Source organism: Corvus hawaiiensis, chromosome 8 (assembly GCF_020740725.1).
Source record: "Corvus hawaiiensis isolate bCorHaw1 chromosome 8, bCorHaw1.pri.cur, whole genome shotgun sequence".
In the NCBI taxonomy this organism is placed as follows: domain Eukaryota; kingdom Metazoa; phylum Chordata; class Aves; order Passeriformes; family Corvidae; genus Corvus; species Corvus hawaiiensis.
In genome coordinates, this window is record NC_063220.1 from 8410978 (window position 1) to 8429114 (window position 18137).

At 49.6% G+C, this 18137-nt stretch overlaps 1 protein-coding gene across 5 annotated transcripts in view; it reads left to right on the plus strand.

The window, feature by feature from the left end:
- The window catches only part of AFAP1L2 (actin filament associated protein 1 like 2), a 66085-nt gene that overhangs the window by 45524 nt on the left and 2424 nt on the right, over positions 1-18137 (plus strand). Inside the window, exons 5-19 of one of the 5 annotated variants that reach the window (XM_048311114.1) lie at positions 2749-2839; positions 6318-6401; positions 8717-8922; positions 9501-9680; positions 10256-10345; positions 11104-11188; positions 11844-11948; positions 12415-12626; positions 14285-14430; positions 14979-15090; positions 15760-15999; positions 16083-16260; positions 16474-16638; positions 16913-17094; positions 17702-17830. In XM_048311114.1, the coding sequence (XP_048167071.1) occupies positions 2749-2839; positions 6318-6401; positions 8717-8922; positions 9501-9680; positions 10256-10345; positions 11104-11188; positions 11844-11948; positions 12415-12626; positions 14285-14430; positions 14979-15090; positions 15760-15999; positions 16083-16260; positions 16474-16638; positions 16913-17094; positions 17702-17830 (2205 nt within the window). Of the gene's footprint in view, positions 1-2748; positions 2840-6317; positions 6402-8716; positions 8923-9500; positions 9681-10255; positions 10346-11103; positions 11189-11843; positions 11949-12414; positions 12627-14284; positions 14431-14978; positions 15091-15759; positions 16000-16082; positions 16261-16470; positions 16639-16912; positions 17095-17701; positions 17831-18137 lie in introns of all 5 variants that reach the window. The other 4 variants (XM_048311112.1, XM_048311113.1, XM_048311115.1 and 1 more) reach the window with 4 other exon arrangements.

Consider the following 18137-nt stretch of genomic DNA (forward strand, 5'->3'; position numbering starts at 1 on the left):
CAGCTTTCTGACTGGGCAATCTGGAAGTTAAGAGGGAATTAGAAAAAAACAGTCTTTGATTTTAGCTGAGAAGGGCACTTGTCTTCTCCCAGACCTGTGCTGGGAATTACCTTCTCCCACCTACTTACTACTGGAGCTAACCTCTCTTGGATGCAGCAGTCAAATGCTGCTGACATTTGACATTTGAACATCTGAGTGTCAGTGAGCTTTGGCAGCAAAGATATCTGAGTGTCCTTCAAGGAGAGGGGCTGGGGAGAGCTTTAATTAGTGGAAATTGCTGTTAGGGGGAAATAGATCTTCCCTGTCTGTGTTTGCAGCTCAGTGCAGGCAGGAGCCACAGCCACCTGGGTGGTGGAGGGTGGAGCACAGCTCCTTACACAGAACCTGGGAGGTTAGCAGAGGAATTCAGATTAGATCTATTTTAGCTCTGCAGAGTTTTCTGTGGTTTGGTGACACTCAGGCACCCTGTGGTGTTGCTCTACACTTGCCTTTTGAGGCATGGAAGAAATATGGTGATAAAGCTCTGCACAGCAGATTGTCCCTGGTACCCACTGACACCAGCAGTCATTAGGCAACCCAACAGGGGTGGCCCACTTGGATCCCACTGATTTCTTTGGATTTGTCCCAAAACAACCTTTAAACAATGAGTTCTGCCGGCCACGGCTCAGACATTGGTGACCTCTGCTCTGCTGCAGCCCTGGCAGCTCTGCCTCTTCCCGCAGCCATCTGCAGGGAAAGTCCTGTGGTGCAGATGCAGACACCCAAGGTGGTTATATTTGCATATTCATGGTGCCATAATGCAACAGGCAAATGTTCTGCAAGGGCCAGCATGGTTAAATAACACAATATATGCCCTTTGACTTAAGTTAGAGACTAAACAACTCCATGCCCCTAGGGAAAGAGGAGACAAAACAAATACCTTCTGGGGCAGCCAAGGTGCAGTCCCACCTATTCTCTGTTGGCTTCCATTGTCTGTGGGAAACAAAACGGAGCAGCCCCTTCCCTGACAGTTGTGGGATGGAGTCAAAAAAACCCCACAGCATTTCTTTGTGTAGGCAATTTGTTTATGGCCAGCACAAAGCTGTGAGCTGGCTACACACAGGAGACCACCACAGATGGCAATTACAGACACATTTCCTAGCCAGGGAAGGGATTAAGTAAAGCCTTGGAGTGGCTGGGTTTGTTTTTTTTCTTTAATGTAACACATTAGGACAAGAAGTTCCTAAACCTTTTAAGTGTTTGGAGGGCAAGTGTTTTCCAGCAGTGTTCTACGTGGCTCTGGAAGGAAAGTTCAGTCGGCTCACAGCATCTGGCAGACCCATGTAAGAAGGAGTTTTAGCACTGGAGGAGTTTGGGAGGTTGGTGGAGCCACGGGCAGCTCGCCCACGTGGGAACAGACGTGTGACTTTGGTGTGGTCAGGGTTCCTTGCTCCCACAGACTCAGCAGCTTCCCTTTGTGGGCAGCTGCTGGCCAGAAAATCCTTTCCTTCAAAGCTTCCTTTCTGCTTCTGGGCACCAGTAGCTGCTGGTGGAAACATCCGGGGCAGGATGGGCAGCTTTGCACCTGCATTTGATGACATTGGCATGACCTGCAAAGGACTGATCTTGCCTTAGCTGTGCCCTGCAATGCTGATGCACAGCTGGCCCCTCTTCCCTAAGCCCCCAGGAGCAATCATGTGGGCTGGCACAATGCATTATTCTGACCTTCAACCTTGCTCTCTCTGCAGAGAGAGCTGCTTTTGTGGTCCTCCTCCTGGGGAGAGTGGGGCTTTAACCCTGAGCATCCCATCAGGGTTTGCACAGCCTCAGTCGGGTCAGCTGAAGCATTGTGAGCCAGAGCAACCTGTTGTCACATGTCTGGGGGTGGTTTGACCTCGGTGAGTAGGGACACCTCGTTGGGAACAGGGGGATGCTCCTGTCAGGTCAGGGTGGGAGATAGGATGCCAGGTATTTGGGAAGAGAATAAGCTCTGTGCTCATCCTACTGATCTGTTCTTGCTGCTGCTCTGCTGTCTCATGTCCAACATCTGTGTGAATCACCTGAAAAGTAAAAAGTTTGTTTTGTAGCTTTTTTTTCCCCTCACATATTGGTATTTCTAAGGGATCAAGGCATGTGCTTCCTGCCAGCCCTTGCTTGTGTTTAGGGAGGGGTTTGGCAGGCACCACAGGGATTTTCCAGCACTTGGACTCTTTTCAAAGGCTTATTTTCCATTGGTGTTGTTTATCCATTTCCTTCATTTTTTGTTAAGAGCACAATTAAAGATTCACAATATAGTTCCTAAAGCAGAGATTTTTAACTGTTGGTTTCTATCAGTCAGAGACTTGGAGACATGACCAGAGACTGCTCAGTTTAAGCTTTCAGTGTAAAGCCAGGGTTGCATCAATTGTCCTCCCTTCTGGTTCCCTGATAAGATAATCCATAGAACAGAGGGCCATCCCCAGCTATGACGGGGAGCTTAGGGGGGTCAGTGCAGCAGGCAGAAATCTCAGTTGAGGGACAGGCCGATGGGTTGCAACCGCTACTATGAGTTGATCTTCCCAAGGCTTTTAGCAATGTGAAAGAAAGTAACATTTGTGATGCAATTAGAGAGTAATTTCAATTTATATTCGAGTTAACTGTACCACATCTAAAAGATCTCATCCACTGGGATGCACTTGAGTGCTAAAATTAAAGGAAAAAGGATGCCCCATTGTTTTCAAGGATTTGTTTTACCTTAAATAATGTTTTTTTAATGTGTTTATTCTGCAGATTCTCGAAACAAAACAACCTCCGGTCCCCAAGATTGAATCCCCAGAGGGATATTACGAAGAGGCTGAGCCCTATGACATCTCTGTAAATGGTATATCCCAGCTAACCCTTGGGAGGGGGTTCATGTGGGAGATGGAGGACTTGAGGTTTATGAGAATCAGTAAATGAAAGCACAGATATTTCATACAGCTTTTGGGAAAAAAATTGTTTTCTGCTGCTCATCGAACTTGATATTACAGACTTAATGCTAGCTGGAAAGCAAAGACTACTGAATCACTCCAATTTTTAACTTTCCTGTAGAAGTAAGTAATATGCTTGGGTCAGGATAACGTCACTGTAAAATGTTACAAACATTGCAGGTTCTCTTTGTCTTGGTGGCTTTCTGGCAGATAGGCTGCAGTCAAACCCAAGTCTCTGCTCAGGACTGAGTGGTGAAGCTGTGGTGGCTTGCATTCGTGTCCTAGTGCTCTAATTGTCCCCTTGGGGCTCAAAATCCGTGGCTCTGCTGGTCTGTTGGGAGTGATAACCATTTTTATAATTGGCTCTTTATTCAGCTCTGTCTCTTGTGGCAGTTTAACCATCTGTAAACTTGATTAGAAAGCCACACTTCATGTGAGGGGACAGCGTGTGGGTTCCCTTGCACACGCTCACCGCCTGGGACAGCACCCCCAGCCATGTCCTGGAGCAGTGCCACCCACGCCTGTCCCCTGCGGGCTCCCCACCCCTCCGGGAGGAGGCTGCTGCATTCAGGCTGAGCTCCAACATTCTCACTTTTTACGATGCATTCCTGCATCCTTTCGGTGAACACCCTTCACTGAGAGATTGCCTTCCTCTGATCTGATAGCAGGGCTGATCTTGTCATGGCTTTATAATCCCTTTAAGCCCTTATGAGATAGATTATATCACCCTGCTGCAGAAGCAGATCTCTGCTCATCAGCCTTGGCTGCAGCAGAGTGTATGGCATGGGCAGAGCTGAGCAGGGAGGGTTGAGGCAAGCCAAGAAGTGAGAGTTAAGGGTGAAAGATTTGGGTCTAAACCCTTGGCTGTTGAATCTGAGCTTAACCTGAGAGAAGCTGGGTCCTCTCCAGCCTCAGTGCGAACTCCTGGGCTTTGGAGCTCCATGTCAGTGAACAGGAAGATGGTGCCCAGCTCAGATGGGAAAAGGTGCAGGCTCATCATGTCTGGGGTGAAAGATGCTGTTTGGTGCCGAGGAGAGGCCCCTCCACCTCTGCCGTGCGTTTTGCTGAAAGTCTCTGGGTTGATTGGCTGAGGTGAGGGCTGTGATGCCCTGTGAAGCCCTCCTGCATCTGGGGCCTCATCCTCAAGGCAGGGGGATTCCAATTGCCTGCAGTGTAAGATAAAGGAGCTTTTTTTTGCCCCCTGGTGAACACTGGGGAATTGGATAACATGTTAAGAGCTATGGCATAAAAAGGCACATGCCAGATTAGCTGGAGTACAGCCATGGATTGATGTGCTGGGATACCCAGCTTGTGTTACCTGGACAGTTCCATGAACTCGCCCTCAGTTCAGAGACTTGGCTGGCAGGAATCATAAATGCACGCCCAGCTCCCACCTCTGCTTTTCCTTGGTAACCTGCTGCTCAGGGACACAAATACACCCAGAACCCACCCACCGAAATCTAGGCCAGTCAGATGCCGAAGGAAATGAGAGACCAGAGCTCTGCAAAAAGAGAGAAAAGCTCAGATGATGGGAGCAGTGTCAAAATGAGGCAGCTCTGCGTGGCTGGCTGTGGCTGCTGTGAACAGCTGTTGCACCAGCAGGCTCCGTGTTTTACTGAGCCCTTCCACAGCTGTAAGTGGACATTGGAGCCTGTGAAGCCAGCAGAGATGGAACAGAGGATTCCAGTGATTCCTCACCACTGAGGTGTGTGGTGCCTTTGCATCCTGACTGCTCATCCACTGGTCCCCTCTGCAGGCCCCACCATGTCCCTTCTACCCAAACCTCCTGGTGTGCTACAAAAGTATGTTTTGCATGAGAAGGAGGGCAGCCTCATGAGAATCTCTGTGCTCTTTGGCAACCTCATGTTGGAGGTGGTTCCTTGGGGGGTGAGCCAGAAGGAGGAGCAGGGAGAGATGTGGAGCAGCAGGTATGTGGCAGGAGGGGGCTGCAGGGGCTCAGGAGAAGTGTGGTGTGCTGTGCAGGTGGGAGGCTGGGCAGCAATGCTGGTTTGCCTCAAGAGATCAGGCTGAAGCATGTGGGTGAACCTACAGGTCCCTGTCCTGCCCTTTGTTTCAACCAGCACAAAGCTCCTCATCCCTTCCCCCTGCCCCACCCCGTGCCCTATCAGATGTCACTGGTACTTTGTACCTGTCCTACACAGAGTGATGCTCACTGCTAGCAAATGATTTGGGACCTTGGTGTGACTGCAGTTGTGAAAGGGCAGTCTGGACATGCATGGCTTTGCCCTGGCCAAAGATGGTAAAGCCTGGCACCAGTAACCCCCCAAGGCCTCTGTGCCCACCCCCTTTCCCCACAGGCTGGATAGGGAGGAGGATGGCAGTCCAGGGAGCTGCTGGTGGTGTTTCATAGAATCACAGAATGGCCTGGGCTGGAAGGGACCTTAAAGATCATCTCATTCCAACCTCCCTGCCATGTACAGGAACACCTTTCACTAGACCAGGTTGCTCAGAGCTCCAGCCAGCCTTGCCTTGAACATTTACAGGGATAGCCATCCACAGCTTCTCTGAGCAACCTGTGCCAGTTCCTCATCACACTTGCAGTGAAGAATTTTTTCCTAAAATCTAAGTTAAACCTATTCCCTTTCAGTTTGAATCCATTCTCCCTTGACCTGTCACTGTAAGCTCTTGTGAAAAGGCCCTCTGCAATACTGTTTCTGACAGCGTTACAGCATGGGCCTTGGAAGACACCCATGTGTCCCCAGACAAATGGGCGTAGTGAAATCAGACAAAAATAGGAACACCACTAAAATAAGTGGGTGCACTGCCAAGAAAGGACATCAAAGCAAGCCTCCAGATGGGCTGAGGAGATAGAGGTTTCATGCAGCATCGGGGTGGGACTGCGAGGCACTGTAGCAAACTGTGGATGAATTAATTAAAATGAAGCAGGGTGAGTCCGCTGGGTCTCAGGGTCCATCTTTCATCAGCAGCGCTCCCGCCCCTCTGTTGGGGACGCTCTGCCTTTCATTTCCCAGCTTCGGCAAAGGCTGCTGCTTCCCTTCCCTCTTGGGCTGAAATGTGTTAAACCCTTATCAGCAGCCTTTGCATAATTGGAGGGTGCAATAAGGAGCGGGGTGAAAACGGGAGAGGGGCTACGCGGCTGCCAACTGAGCAATAATTATTCTGGCTGAAACAGCTCATCGGCCCTGCCTGCTTTTAATTACGATGACGATGATTGTGTTTTAAAGGGAATTGCCTTGTTTGAGGGGATGGGTTGAAAACGCTGTCCCTGTTTGAAGTCTCGGCCTACCTATGGCGTGCAGGGATGGGACAGCCCCACTGGCCGAAGGGATGGACGCCCTTGTTCTCTGCATTTGCTTATCTGTGGCTTTCTCTCTTTGTCTCCCTTTCTCTTTCTTTTTGACTGTGCAGGTCTTTTTGGTAGGCTTGCTGCGGCTGGACCCAGGCCAGGGTTGCAGGTTACTGAGGGAGTTATTTATGCCACAATAACAATGGGTATGGCATGCTTTCCAAACCTGAAGTGCCTTTTTTTAACAACAGCAACAAAAAAAACCCAAAAAAACCCCCAAAAACTCAGTTTTAGCAAAGATTATCAGGTACCTCCCCCTGGATTTGCCTGTTACATGCATGGAGGGTAACCACCTCTCCCTGTCTGTTATGCAGAAGGCATTATTTTTTGTGGCTTTCCCTGTGCTCAGGATGACAATGAAGAGAACTTCCCTAGATTTTATTCCCCTTGTTCTGTCACTGGTGTGGAGCTGATGTGTGGTAATGCTGGCTGTACTGGCGAGTAGCTGTTTGGTGAATGATTGAAGGTGCTCCGCTGGGGCAAAGCCGGATTGGGAGTGTAAGATGGTTGGAGCTTCCTGCATCATGGCATTGATTTAGCTCCCTGGGAGCTCATGGGAAGACCCGCAGGAAAGCACAGGTGGATTTAGATAAAGACATCGAAGATTGTGGCTGCCACCGATGCCTGAGCTGTATGACTCAGGACTCAGTGAGCCTTAGTAGTGACCACAGGGTTGTCACAAGCCACCAGGCAAGGCTTGGCCCAGTTTGCCGGCTGCCCAGCCTGGTAAATGCCTTTCCTTCATGAGGCTGTAGCACTGTCACCAGGCCAGCAGTGGCTGCAGTGCTCTTCCCTACTTGAAGAGCTCATCTCATGAGGAACCATACGTGTGGTTGTGGTTGATGCACAAAAGAGCATCCAGGTCTTCTCAGGAGGAAGGTGTCAGCCTGAGACCTACTGCTTAGGTGGGGGGCACCAGAAACTTCCAGAAAGGGCCAGAGGGGTGGTTAGTGATAGCCCCATGTGGATAAGGAGGGAGATTTGGAAGATGAGGTTCCCTTTGGCATCGTTGCTGCTGCTGCATATGGAAAGATCCCTTAGCAGTGCAGAGGTTCAGCTGCTTGGTGTTTGTAGGGTTGAGAAACCTCTACACTTTTACTCCACCTGAATTTCTGCAGAGGGTGCCTGTGGACCCCTCTGCAGAAAGGGTCTGCAGAGGGGGGTAAAGTTTTCCCATAAAAGATGGACAGTTTGATACACTGAGAGTGTGGAGGTGGTGAGGCAGTCGTGTGCTCCATTCAGAGACTTCAAAAGGGAGTGTTTGCTTTTTAAAAAGTTTGTTTAATTGGTGCAGTTTTGATCACTTGAGGAAGGTTATGGAGTGAGATTTCACTGGGGGTAAGAGTGTAGCTTTGTTACTGCATCTCAGTTCCTTTTATTCAAAGAACAAATAAACCCAACTGAAATGTTCTTCAGTGAACCTCCTAATGGCTTTTTCTTTCTCTTTTCTCACTGCTTTTCTTCTTTTAATCTGCACCGATCTGATAACGTTATTTTTATGTAGATAGTAAGATCTGGTGAGAATCCAAATTAGATTAAATTCTAGTGAGAGAAACTTAACAATACCTCTCCATGCTGTTTGATAGGACAAGAATGCAAAACCCTGCACAGATGCTGCCCAAATCTTACCATCTTGCTCTGTGAGCTTATCTTGTGACTTAGAGCTGTAAATGCCAGCAGAGCACTGCAAATCCCCCTACAGTCAGAGGAAACATTTTCCATGTTTCTGATGAGCCTGGTACCAATGATTAGCTTGAAAACTCCAATAATCTGCAATGCATGAGAGCTGAGTACTGAAAATTCCAAATCATCCTAGTAACAGCAATCCATTTAAGAATGGACATAAAAAATGTTGTTACTGCGCCTGACATTTGCCACTTATGACTAATTTTTGGTCCTGCAACAGTGTGTTACTTCAAAGCCCCTTGCTGTCCCTTTAGATGCTGAGGAGAGAGAGAGGGACCTGTTAGACCAGAGAGGGAAAGTGAATGACATCTCAAATACAAGAGATCATTGCTTGCTGCATGGCCTTGCAAATACCATTTTTACTTCTGGCATTTAGAGGACAAGGGCTGATTGTAGCTTGCTGTTGCCTTAAAAATTATGCATATTTGGCTTGAAGTGGAAAGTAGTGAAAGCATCTTTGGGGGGAAAGCAGCAAACATCAGGAAATGTCTAAGGGAATGTTCTCAAATTTGTTGTCAACTGAGAAGTGTCTTTTGAGTGTTTGCTAACAGAGGCTATTAGGCACAAAATACTGCAATGCAATTCATACTGGGCTAGAAAGAAAAAAGGATCTATGAGGATAATTTTCCTATTAATTATCCTTCTGTAGGAGAGCCTCAAAAGACACGTCCCTGCACTGGAAGCTTGTGCATGTGTGAGCATGGCTGAGGGAAGCATTTGACTCAAGAGTTATTCTAAAAATGGATTTAATGATAGAGCTTTGCTTTTGTTATAGAAGATGGTGAAGCCGTTAGTAGTTCCTACGAATCTTACGATGAGGAGGAGAGCAGCAAAGGCAAGTCAGCAACCCATCAGTGGCCATCCCCAGAGGCCACCATTGAGCTGATGAAGGATGCCCGCATCTGTGCCTTCCTGTGGAGAAAGAAGTGGCTGGGACAGTGGGCAAAACAGCTGTGTGTTATCAAGGACACCAGGTTGCTGGTCAGTAGATCTTCTACTCTCTGTCTAAAATAATCTGGTTTTATGAGCTGGGGAAGGAAGTGGCACCTCAGACCATGTTAACGACCTGGCAAAAAAAGAAGTACCCTTAGAAGCAATGCTTCAAAAACCATGTCCTGGAGATTTGGGGATCTTATTCCATTTTCAGAAGGAACATGGGAATGGGATTGCTGAAGGGGGCACAAGGACACATTTGTGGCCAAAATCCCAATCCCCAAAAATGTCTAGGGGTACTTTTTGAGGGAAACTTTTTGAGGTGGTTGAGCAGAAGGGATACTTATCCCAGAGGCTAACAACATACTTAATTCTGTGTCAGTAAAAGGTATTTCAGACTTTATATGCATGCGCTCAGATGTATGTGTATCTGTGCACACAGGGATGTCCTGTGTGTAGTCTGTGCAGACTTTTTAGGACACAGCTTTGTAGAGCTGTAGGATGTCCTTGTGTTCAGTGTACTCAATGCATGAGGCTGCACTGAGTCACTTACGGGGTTGAGTTCGTACCAGTGAGCAGGAAGGTTCCTCCTCTGCCTCTCACCTGCTCCCATCTTCCTTCCCCAGTGCTACAAGAGCTCCAAAGACCACAACCCTCAACTCGACGTGAATTTGCTGGGCTGCACTGTCATTCACAAGGAAAAGCAAGTGAGGAAGAAAGAGCACAAGCTGAAGATCATCCCCACGAACGCTGATGTCATCGTGCTGGGGCTGCAGAGTAAAGACCAGGCGGAGCAGTGGCTCAGGGTCAGTGACACCTTCAGGACTTGTCCCACCCGTGCTCCCATGCTTTGCTGGGAGATCAGATCTTATCTCAGCCCAGTGCTTTTGTGCTCTGGCTCCCTTCCTCACTGCAAGCCTTTATACAAATACACCACTTCATTTTCATATCATAGGACAGATTCTTCCTGCAGCTTCCTGCCGCCTTCAGTGTGCTGGAGGCCATGTGGATACCTCCCAGCCCAGCTGCTGGGGCAGGGGGGATGTCTGGGGTGGGTGCCCATCATGAATTGACTGAGGACACGGGTAAATGTGGCCCTTCCCCTGAGACAGCAGCAGGAGGAGGAGCCTTCCTGGAGCCCAGGACAGCCACAGGGCTGTGAGACGCCAGGGCTGCCTTTGCTGGCAGCCTCTCCCAGCGACTGGGATCCAGCAATTTCTGCTGGATGCCTGATGCAACCCCAGGACAGTCTGCAGGGTCACAGGGACAGTAAACTGTGGACCTCTCAGGCTGCTGTGGTTTTGCCTGTCCTAGTTGGAGGAGATTAATTGATCCTGTTACTGCAGCTTTCTCACAAGCTTTGGCTTCCCCTTCTGCACAGGTAATCCAGGAGACCAGTGGTCTGCTCTGTGAAGGAGGCAGTGAAGGCAACCAGTACATCCCAGACTCGCAGCGTCTCAGTTACCCAAAGGTACATCTTGTCTCTACAGACAGAACGAGCACTTAGGCTTTTCAGCCCTATTCCTTTAATAGATGGTAGTGTAGGTGCCTTAATTTTAGCTAAGAAAAGACTGATACCAGTGTAACCAGACCCCTGTACTGCTGAAAAGGAGCATTCTTGGAGCCATCCTAATTTTCATTTGCTTCTTAATTTTGTTGCCATATCTCCCCTCCCAGACTAACTCAGTGTTTGGCTCTCCACTATCTAGGGCAGCAGCTGCTATCTCATCCAATGGGATGGTTGTGTTCCCCAAGAGCTTTGGGAGGGACATAGACCCTTGGATGCCAGGGCTTGGGCCATCTCTACTCCAGGTTTAGGTGACACTCCCCTGGGAGCAGTTTGTTCCAAAACAGTGGGAGGACAAAGAAACTTTCATAAGTCTCTGGTGGACACCCAAAATGGACCTGTTTGGGCACCTGGCTGGTTCCTCTGCCCATGCCCCCTATAGGGACTGTCAAATGCCCCCACCAGCCAGGCTGCAGTGCAGGAGGCCATAGAGTGGCACCATTGGTGCCACTGTGTCTCTTCAGAGGTGGGACATGCTCAGGAGCAATGGGAAGGGCACAGTGTGAGTGAGCTGGCTGGGGATGTCTGGGTGAAAGCATCTGCTACAGAAAGAGTAGGACCTCTTCATATGGGAGAAGGGGAAAAAGGTCCTTGCAGCATGTTCTGGCTGGAAGAACGGGTCACCTGCATGTGTGGAGCTTGTGCCTGGTGCTTGTTGACAGGTGGAGGTGTCTGAGAGATACTCTGCAGCCTCCGAGAGCGGGAGCAGCACTGATGGCCACCCAGAGACAGCTGAGACAAAAGATGGTAAAACCTCATCCTGGGAATGACAGGGAAAACGGGCCCTTGACCCTGCATGGGACCAGGGCTTCTGTAGCTTCTGCCACTGCCACCTCAAACAGACCTGATGAAAGCCATGTGTGCATTCACTGCCTGGGAATTTGATATTCCTACCAGCATTACCTGTTGATTCCACAGCCTTATTCACACACTGACTGGTGTGCTCAGCAGGAAAATGCTGAAGAGACTCTTTGGAAATAAACTTTTTCCCTCCCCACCTTGCATCCCTGTTTTAGAGAGGAAAACACTTGAATACAGTAAATGCTTATGGGTAAAGGTTCTTAATTAAATTCTTTGTGGTGTAGGAAAGTGAAGGGAGGTGGGAATCTGCACAGCAAGAGCTGTGCAAACACTTCCCACTGCTGCTGCAGCGACTGGCCTTTGGTCAGAGCTAACCCACATGTAAAGCAATACAGACTAGCATCTTCCACAAATCCCTAACTGAGTTTACTGGGGCCATCTTGCCCCTGAACTCCCTGGGCTTTGGACTTTTCCAGCCTGTCCCTGAGTCTCAGGTTTGCCCTCTGCAAGGGATGTGTGTGAGGTGGGGGCAGGACCCCCAGCTGGGACAGTGGGCTGGGAGCTGGGAAAGCCACACATGTGTCTTTTCCATTTCTGGTAGTTAAGAAGAAGGGCACAACTGGCCTGAAACTGAGCAACTTGATGAACCTCGGGAGGAAGAAGTCCAGCTCCCTGGAGAGCCCAGAGAGATCCCTGGAGACTTCGAGTAAGTGGCAGCATGAGTCCCTCTGCAGGGACTTGTCTCAGGGCTGGATCTCAGTGTGCAGGGTAGATGAGCACCAGGCATTATCCTCCTCAAATGTGTCTGTGCCAGGTGGTCCTGCCAGTAAATCCATGCAGATTATGGTGCCTGTGGCTCACAGGGTGACCCAAGAGGAAGGGTGGGTAATACCAGACATGCACTGGGACCAACTTTGTCCAACCATCTGCAGCTAACTTGCAGCTCCAAACCTATCCTGAATTTCAAGGGTCTAATTTTCAAGATTTTTACCCTTTTCACCCTGTTTTGTATGGATAGGACAGCTTGTCTTTGTGCTTCTGCTCTTTTTTTGGTGCCTGTGGCTTTGTGTTGTGTGGTGATCTCGTAACTTATGCATTAGATATCCCCATGCCTATAAATTAATATGGATTAAATGGAAAATGTGTCTTAAGTAAGCTGTGCTTGCTTGCAGGTTACCTGAATGTGCTGGTGAACAGCCAGTGGAAGTCACGGTGGTGTCAGATAAAAGATGGGCACCTCCACTTTTACCAGGACAAGAACCGAAGCAAACTGGCTCAGCAGCCCCTGAGTTTGGCAGGCTGTGAAATCATCCCAGAGCCAAGCCCTGATCACCTTTACTCCTTCCGCATCCTGCACAATGGGGAAGAACGGGTTGTTTTGGAGGTAGGGTGTACATTTCCAAGAAAGCTCCACTTAAAGTCATCAGCTTGTGTACCTTGGGAGGTTTAAATGCCAGTGAGTTCCTCCAGAGGAACCCTCAGTCCAACAGAACAGAGCCTGAAGAGCAGGACTTTGGTTCATCTGCCTGTGGTCACCTGGAGTGTGTCCCACCCCACTGGTAATCCGGGCTGTGTCCAGAGGACCATAGAGCCTTCATCTTAGGCACTCATCTTAGGGTGGGATGTGGGGTCCTCTGCAGGTTCCCATCTCTCTCCACCAACTGCAGGATAACCTTGGATAATTGAGTTCTGTGGAGTGCATTGAAGATGGTTAATGTTAGATGAGAAGAACGCCACTAGGGATTTAAGGCTGTGGTTAGGAGGAACAGAGAACTTCATCTTTTGACAACAGAGCCCCAAAGCCATGGGTCATGCATTCCAAGTAAGCCTGTCACAGATCTGCCCCTGAAAGTGCAAGTGAATTCATCACCATCTGTTACTTTCCTTTGCCTGCATCCAGGAGTGTTTATCTCTAATCTTACTTCTCTCTGACGACAGCATGATTATAGTAGGAGGTGGACAATGTGAGCAATTTCCTGTATTTTTCCAGTGGGTGGAATATTTATAGCTAAACAACTGACTTCAAGGGCATGCCATGAAATTGGAAGATGTTTTTGTTGAGTTTCTGGTTCAGGGTATGTCTTTATCTTAGAAATTTTGCCCAATTGCAGATGTGAAGAAGAGGTGCTGGGAAAATTTACATTTTGTGAATGGAAGAATCTGTATTCTGTTGGGATGTCAGACTCAATGTACAGACTGGCTGGCTGGCAGGCTTCCCAGGGACTGAAGTCTCTGCTAAATAAAACAGACTGGAAGCTTAAAATATACTTTCCAGTTTGGAAAGTGTATATATATTCACTTACCCTGAATTTTACTTCGTGGTTACTGCTCTGACTCCTCAAATCAATGCAATAGGTGGCTGAATCAGCCAACTTCTTGATTCAGTTGGAGTCCCCTGCACTGGGGGTGCATGTGGCTATTTGCTAGAGCTGACTTCATGGCACAGAATTTAACTCTGCATGTTGCAAAATGCCAGACTGCTCACTGCAGCCGGGAATTTGATACTGACCACGTTAAAGCAACTCTGATTCTGATGCTTTAAACTCTTCCCTTCCCCTTTCCCCTCTGCAAAGAGCCCTGGAAGGGGTTTCTGCTCTGGCAACGGGACCTCCTAGGCTCGGGTCTCCTTGCCTCTGTTCTAGCAATCCCATTGCTGCACTCTGCTGGTGCAAAATAAAACCCGCAGGCTTTCCTCACCCAAAGGTGCTCCCTGGTAGCATCTCCAGCCCCAGAGACTTCTTGTGCTCTTGTGCACAGCCGAGTTGATCACCACTGAAAGGAAAATGCAGACTGACTAGAAATTTTAGGAAGGAGCAGAGCAAAGAGCTGCATTTATGTAGCTGCCAAATTTTTGAATCAATCCATACACAGAGCTGTATTTTTAATGGAGCCTCAGCTTTATTATAAATACCCAGCAGTTCATCTCTCCCCTTGGAAGCCCAGGGGATTGCCAGCATGCTTCCCTACCCAATCTAAGCCCACATCTGTGAGTGCAGAGAAACTGCTGCTGCAGCCTGTCCTGTCTGTCTGATCACCCTGCAGGCCAAGTCCTCGGAGGAAATGGGCCACTGGCTGGGCCTCCTCTTGTCGGAGTCGGGCTCGAAAACAGACCCGGAGGAATTTACCTACGATTACGTGGATGCTGACAGGGTTTCCTGCATTGTGAGCGCTGCGAAGAATTCCTTCTTGTATGTCAGGGGTAATGTGCTGGGGCTGAGTGGGGCTGGTAGAGGGGAAGCAAGCCAGAGCAGGGGCTCTCCCCTTGTGGGATGTTGGCTGCCATGGAAATAGGTGGTAAATTCACAGCTGCAGCTCAGTCACTTTCTCTTGGGACAGGAGAGCACTTACTGTCCCACCAGGGTGCATCTGGCCTGAGCTGCAGCTTGCCATGGGCCATGTGGCTGGGTGGCTATTGCAAAGGCAGGTTGGGCTCTCAGCCACCCAGCCCATCGTGCCACTGGGGCAGAGTGACTGGGCCGCTGTGGCTGAGGGCTGGGCAGGAAAGGAGAGAGCTGAGGGGAAATACAGCTCCACTCTGGTGGGTGCTGCTTAATGGGCAACAGCAGCAGTGATCACACTGCTTTGTGTGGTTCTGCCATCTCCTCTGCTGCACCTGGCTGCCTGGCCTTGCCCAGACCTCAGGACTGGTGTTCTCAGATGTCCAAAAATGCAGCACTGCAGAGCCACGCAGCAAATCTGATCCCTCCTGATGGGATGTCCTGCTGCTTGTTCACAGCCTCATGCAGAGGAAATACTCGGAGCCCAACGCCTACATCGACAACCTGCCCAAGGGCAGGATGCAGCAGGATGAGCTGTACGACGATGTGGATCTGCCAGACCTGCCTGTGGTAAGACAGAGGCCCTGCTGCAGGGAGCTCTGGGGGAACCATGGCAAACATCTGGCCACAGAAAGTCTCCAGCAGTGAAAGGGGGGTTTTCCAACAGTGGTGAAGGGGATTCGCAGCCCCTGGGGAAATCCTGGCTTTTGCAATGGAGCAGAACCAAGTGCTGGAGAGGAGTTGCTAAGGAATGGGAGAGAGGTTTCCAGAAAGGAGCTGTAGGGATCCTCAGGCAGCTGGGATAAAATTCCCCATAAAATTTCATCAGCAAACAGCATGGATTATTTGGTGATAGTGGGCTTTTTGGAGCCTGGTATTTCAAAATTCCTTTTTATGCCTGTAAGAGCAAGTCCTGTGTGTAAGGGCAAGAACAATGGGTCATGCTGGGACTGGGACTGTTACCTCAGGAAAGGCAAAGAACATGGCAGGGGTTGCTGGATGTACAACAGTGTGATACCCTTGCCTGGGGCTGCTGCTACCATCAGAGAGACCTATTGAAGGAAAACAGGAGGAGCCTTTCCTTCAGTACATCAAAAAGCCCTCTGTGCAATGACTCAGAGACTGGGCCTTTAGTTCCTCCAAGACTTTTGGAAAATACTCCAGATTGCCTGAGATAGTGCTGCTCTGCAGCGAGATGTTTCTTGTGCTTCTGGTTGCAGCAGATGGTCTCTTTTGCAGGAAGAAGTACCCAAGAGTGAGAGCAAATTGGAGGGGGACCAAGACAGAGTGTATCTGGATCTCACTCCAGTGAAGTCCTTCCTACACTGTGCTGGCAAGATGTCATGCCAGTCTTTACCCCTCAGCTCACCATCTTTAGAAAGGGCTGCCAATAAGGCTGCCCCAGAGAGCACAGCCGAGACAGCCCCCATGGCTAAGGAAGCTGAGCCCTGTACTAAGGCAACAGAGACCTTGGAGCAGGTACTGTCCAAACTGTGGGGCCAGGCGTAATCAGTGAGCCAGTTCCCTACACTTCATCATCCCACTTTGTTTCTCCTTTCCAGAAACACCCAGAGAAGCCAGAACCCGAGGAGGCTCTGCCACGGGTGCCTGCTGTCAAAATCCAGACCCAGCAGCAGAACGTCGCCTTCCCCCAGGCAGCCCCCGAGGTGCCAGTGGGCACAGTTCCAGTGGGCAGTCCCCAGCTGGTGCCTGCACACCGGCCCAAGATGCCACTGCCAGGTGAGTGGGCTGCTCAGATGGCCCAAGGGTGCTAAAAGAGAGGTGGTGCCCTGTGCTTTGACTAATATCTGCTCCACAGCAGTCTGTGTGCTGAGTCTCGTGGCTGGTGACTTTCCAGACCCTCACTTTTGTTTTCAAGCACCTGAAAAGGTTTTGTCCCTCCTGCTTTCTTCCTGTGACTGAGCTTGTTTTGGTGGGCTGTGTTTCCAGCAGCAGCAGTGGAAACCAAGCTGGGCAAGAACAGGACGGAGGCAGAGGTGAAACGGTTCACGGAGGAGAAGGAACGGCTGGAGAAGGAGAAGGATGAAATCCGGGCTCAGCTCACCCAGCTGCGCAAGGAGAGACGGGAGCTGAAGGAAATGCTTGGGGGCAGCACAGGTACAGCAGGGCAAGGTGGGATGTGTGGAAATGAGCCAGGGTGGGACTGTGGGGAAAGAGGGAGCAATGAACCTGGCCCTCCTGGGATTGGAAGGGATGGGGGGGAACCTGGTGCTTTGAGCCAAACCACATAACCCAGATTGCACTAGAGCAAGAGCCACAGTCCCTCTTGGGGCAAAACACAAGGAAAATGTACAGGACATGCCGTGATCCCTACTCCCCTCAGGAGCTCCCCAGGTTCCCAGCAGGCACCAAGATTCCTCTCCCTTCACAGACAAGAGCCTGGAGCAGAGGCTGAAGGAGATAGATGAAGAATGCAAAAGGAAGGAGAGCCAGAGGGTGGACCTGGAGCTGAGCCTGGTGGAAGTGAAGGAGAACCTGAAGAAGGCAGAGTCTGGCCCAGTGACACTGGGCACGGCTGTGGACACCACCCACCTGGAGAACACAGCCCCGCGGGTACGTGGGGCACCCCTGGGATGCACAGCAGGGTCCTGGCCTCTAGGCAGTCACGCTGCTTAAAAATGTAATAATTAATAATAGCATCATTGGTGTAATATGCAATCTTGTATAAATGTATAGCTTATATGTATGTATTGATTATTATATATAATATACATAATATAATAATAACCTAATGAGGTAACAGCAGTAATGGGGAAGTGAAAGGGAGCAGAGGCTCAGGAGACTGGCTGTATTTTCCTGTGGGACCTTGAGCAAAACCCTCCAGAGCCATGCAGGTCTGCACTCAGCTCCTTCTGAACTTGGCTGAGCTAAGGGATGGCTTTTGCAGGAGGAGATTCAGGCATCTAAATTCCTTCTTGGGAACTTGTTTCCCATGAAATGGAGATCTTCACCACCTGGACCCTGCTCTGTACTTCTACTTAAGTCCTCAAAACCCAAACACACCACAAACCCCCCTGGTATTTCTTTGAAATTGGCATGTCACTGAAACAATGCTTCTCAGTGCAAATGGGATGATTCTGTGACTAGGAGATGGTGGGGGAGGGCAGCAATCTCTCTCAGTAGTCTGTAGTCATAACCATTTCTATGATTTTTATTGTAGGTTCAGGCAAAAAGTGCCAGTCCAGCAAACAGCGCAGAGAACTCACCGGTCAACTCAGCAACAGCTTTAAAAAACCGGCCTTTATCTGTTATGGTCACGGGGAAGGGAACAGTCCTACAGAAAGCTAAGGTAAGGTACAGCAGAAAAATCCATCTGGGACGGCCACTGCTCTTCCCTTCTGGCAGTGGAGCAAACTGGCTGTGGTGGGATGGGGTTGTGGGGGGTCTCACGTCTGGGAAACACCCCTGACCAGCACAGTTCAGAGCACGTCAGCCTGGTTTTCCTCCAGTCTTTTCACCTGGGTTTGTCTTGCCTACAATTTAAATGAGTAAATATATGTATTGTTTATAACTTAGAGACATCCCTGACCCACCCTGCAGCCAAAACCACCCGGGGACCAGATGATCATGTTGCACTTTATGGCTACTGTGGCTTG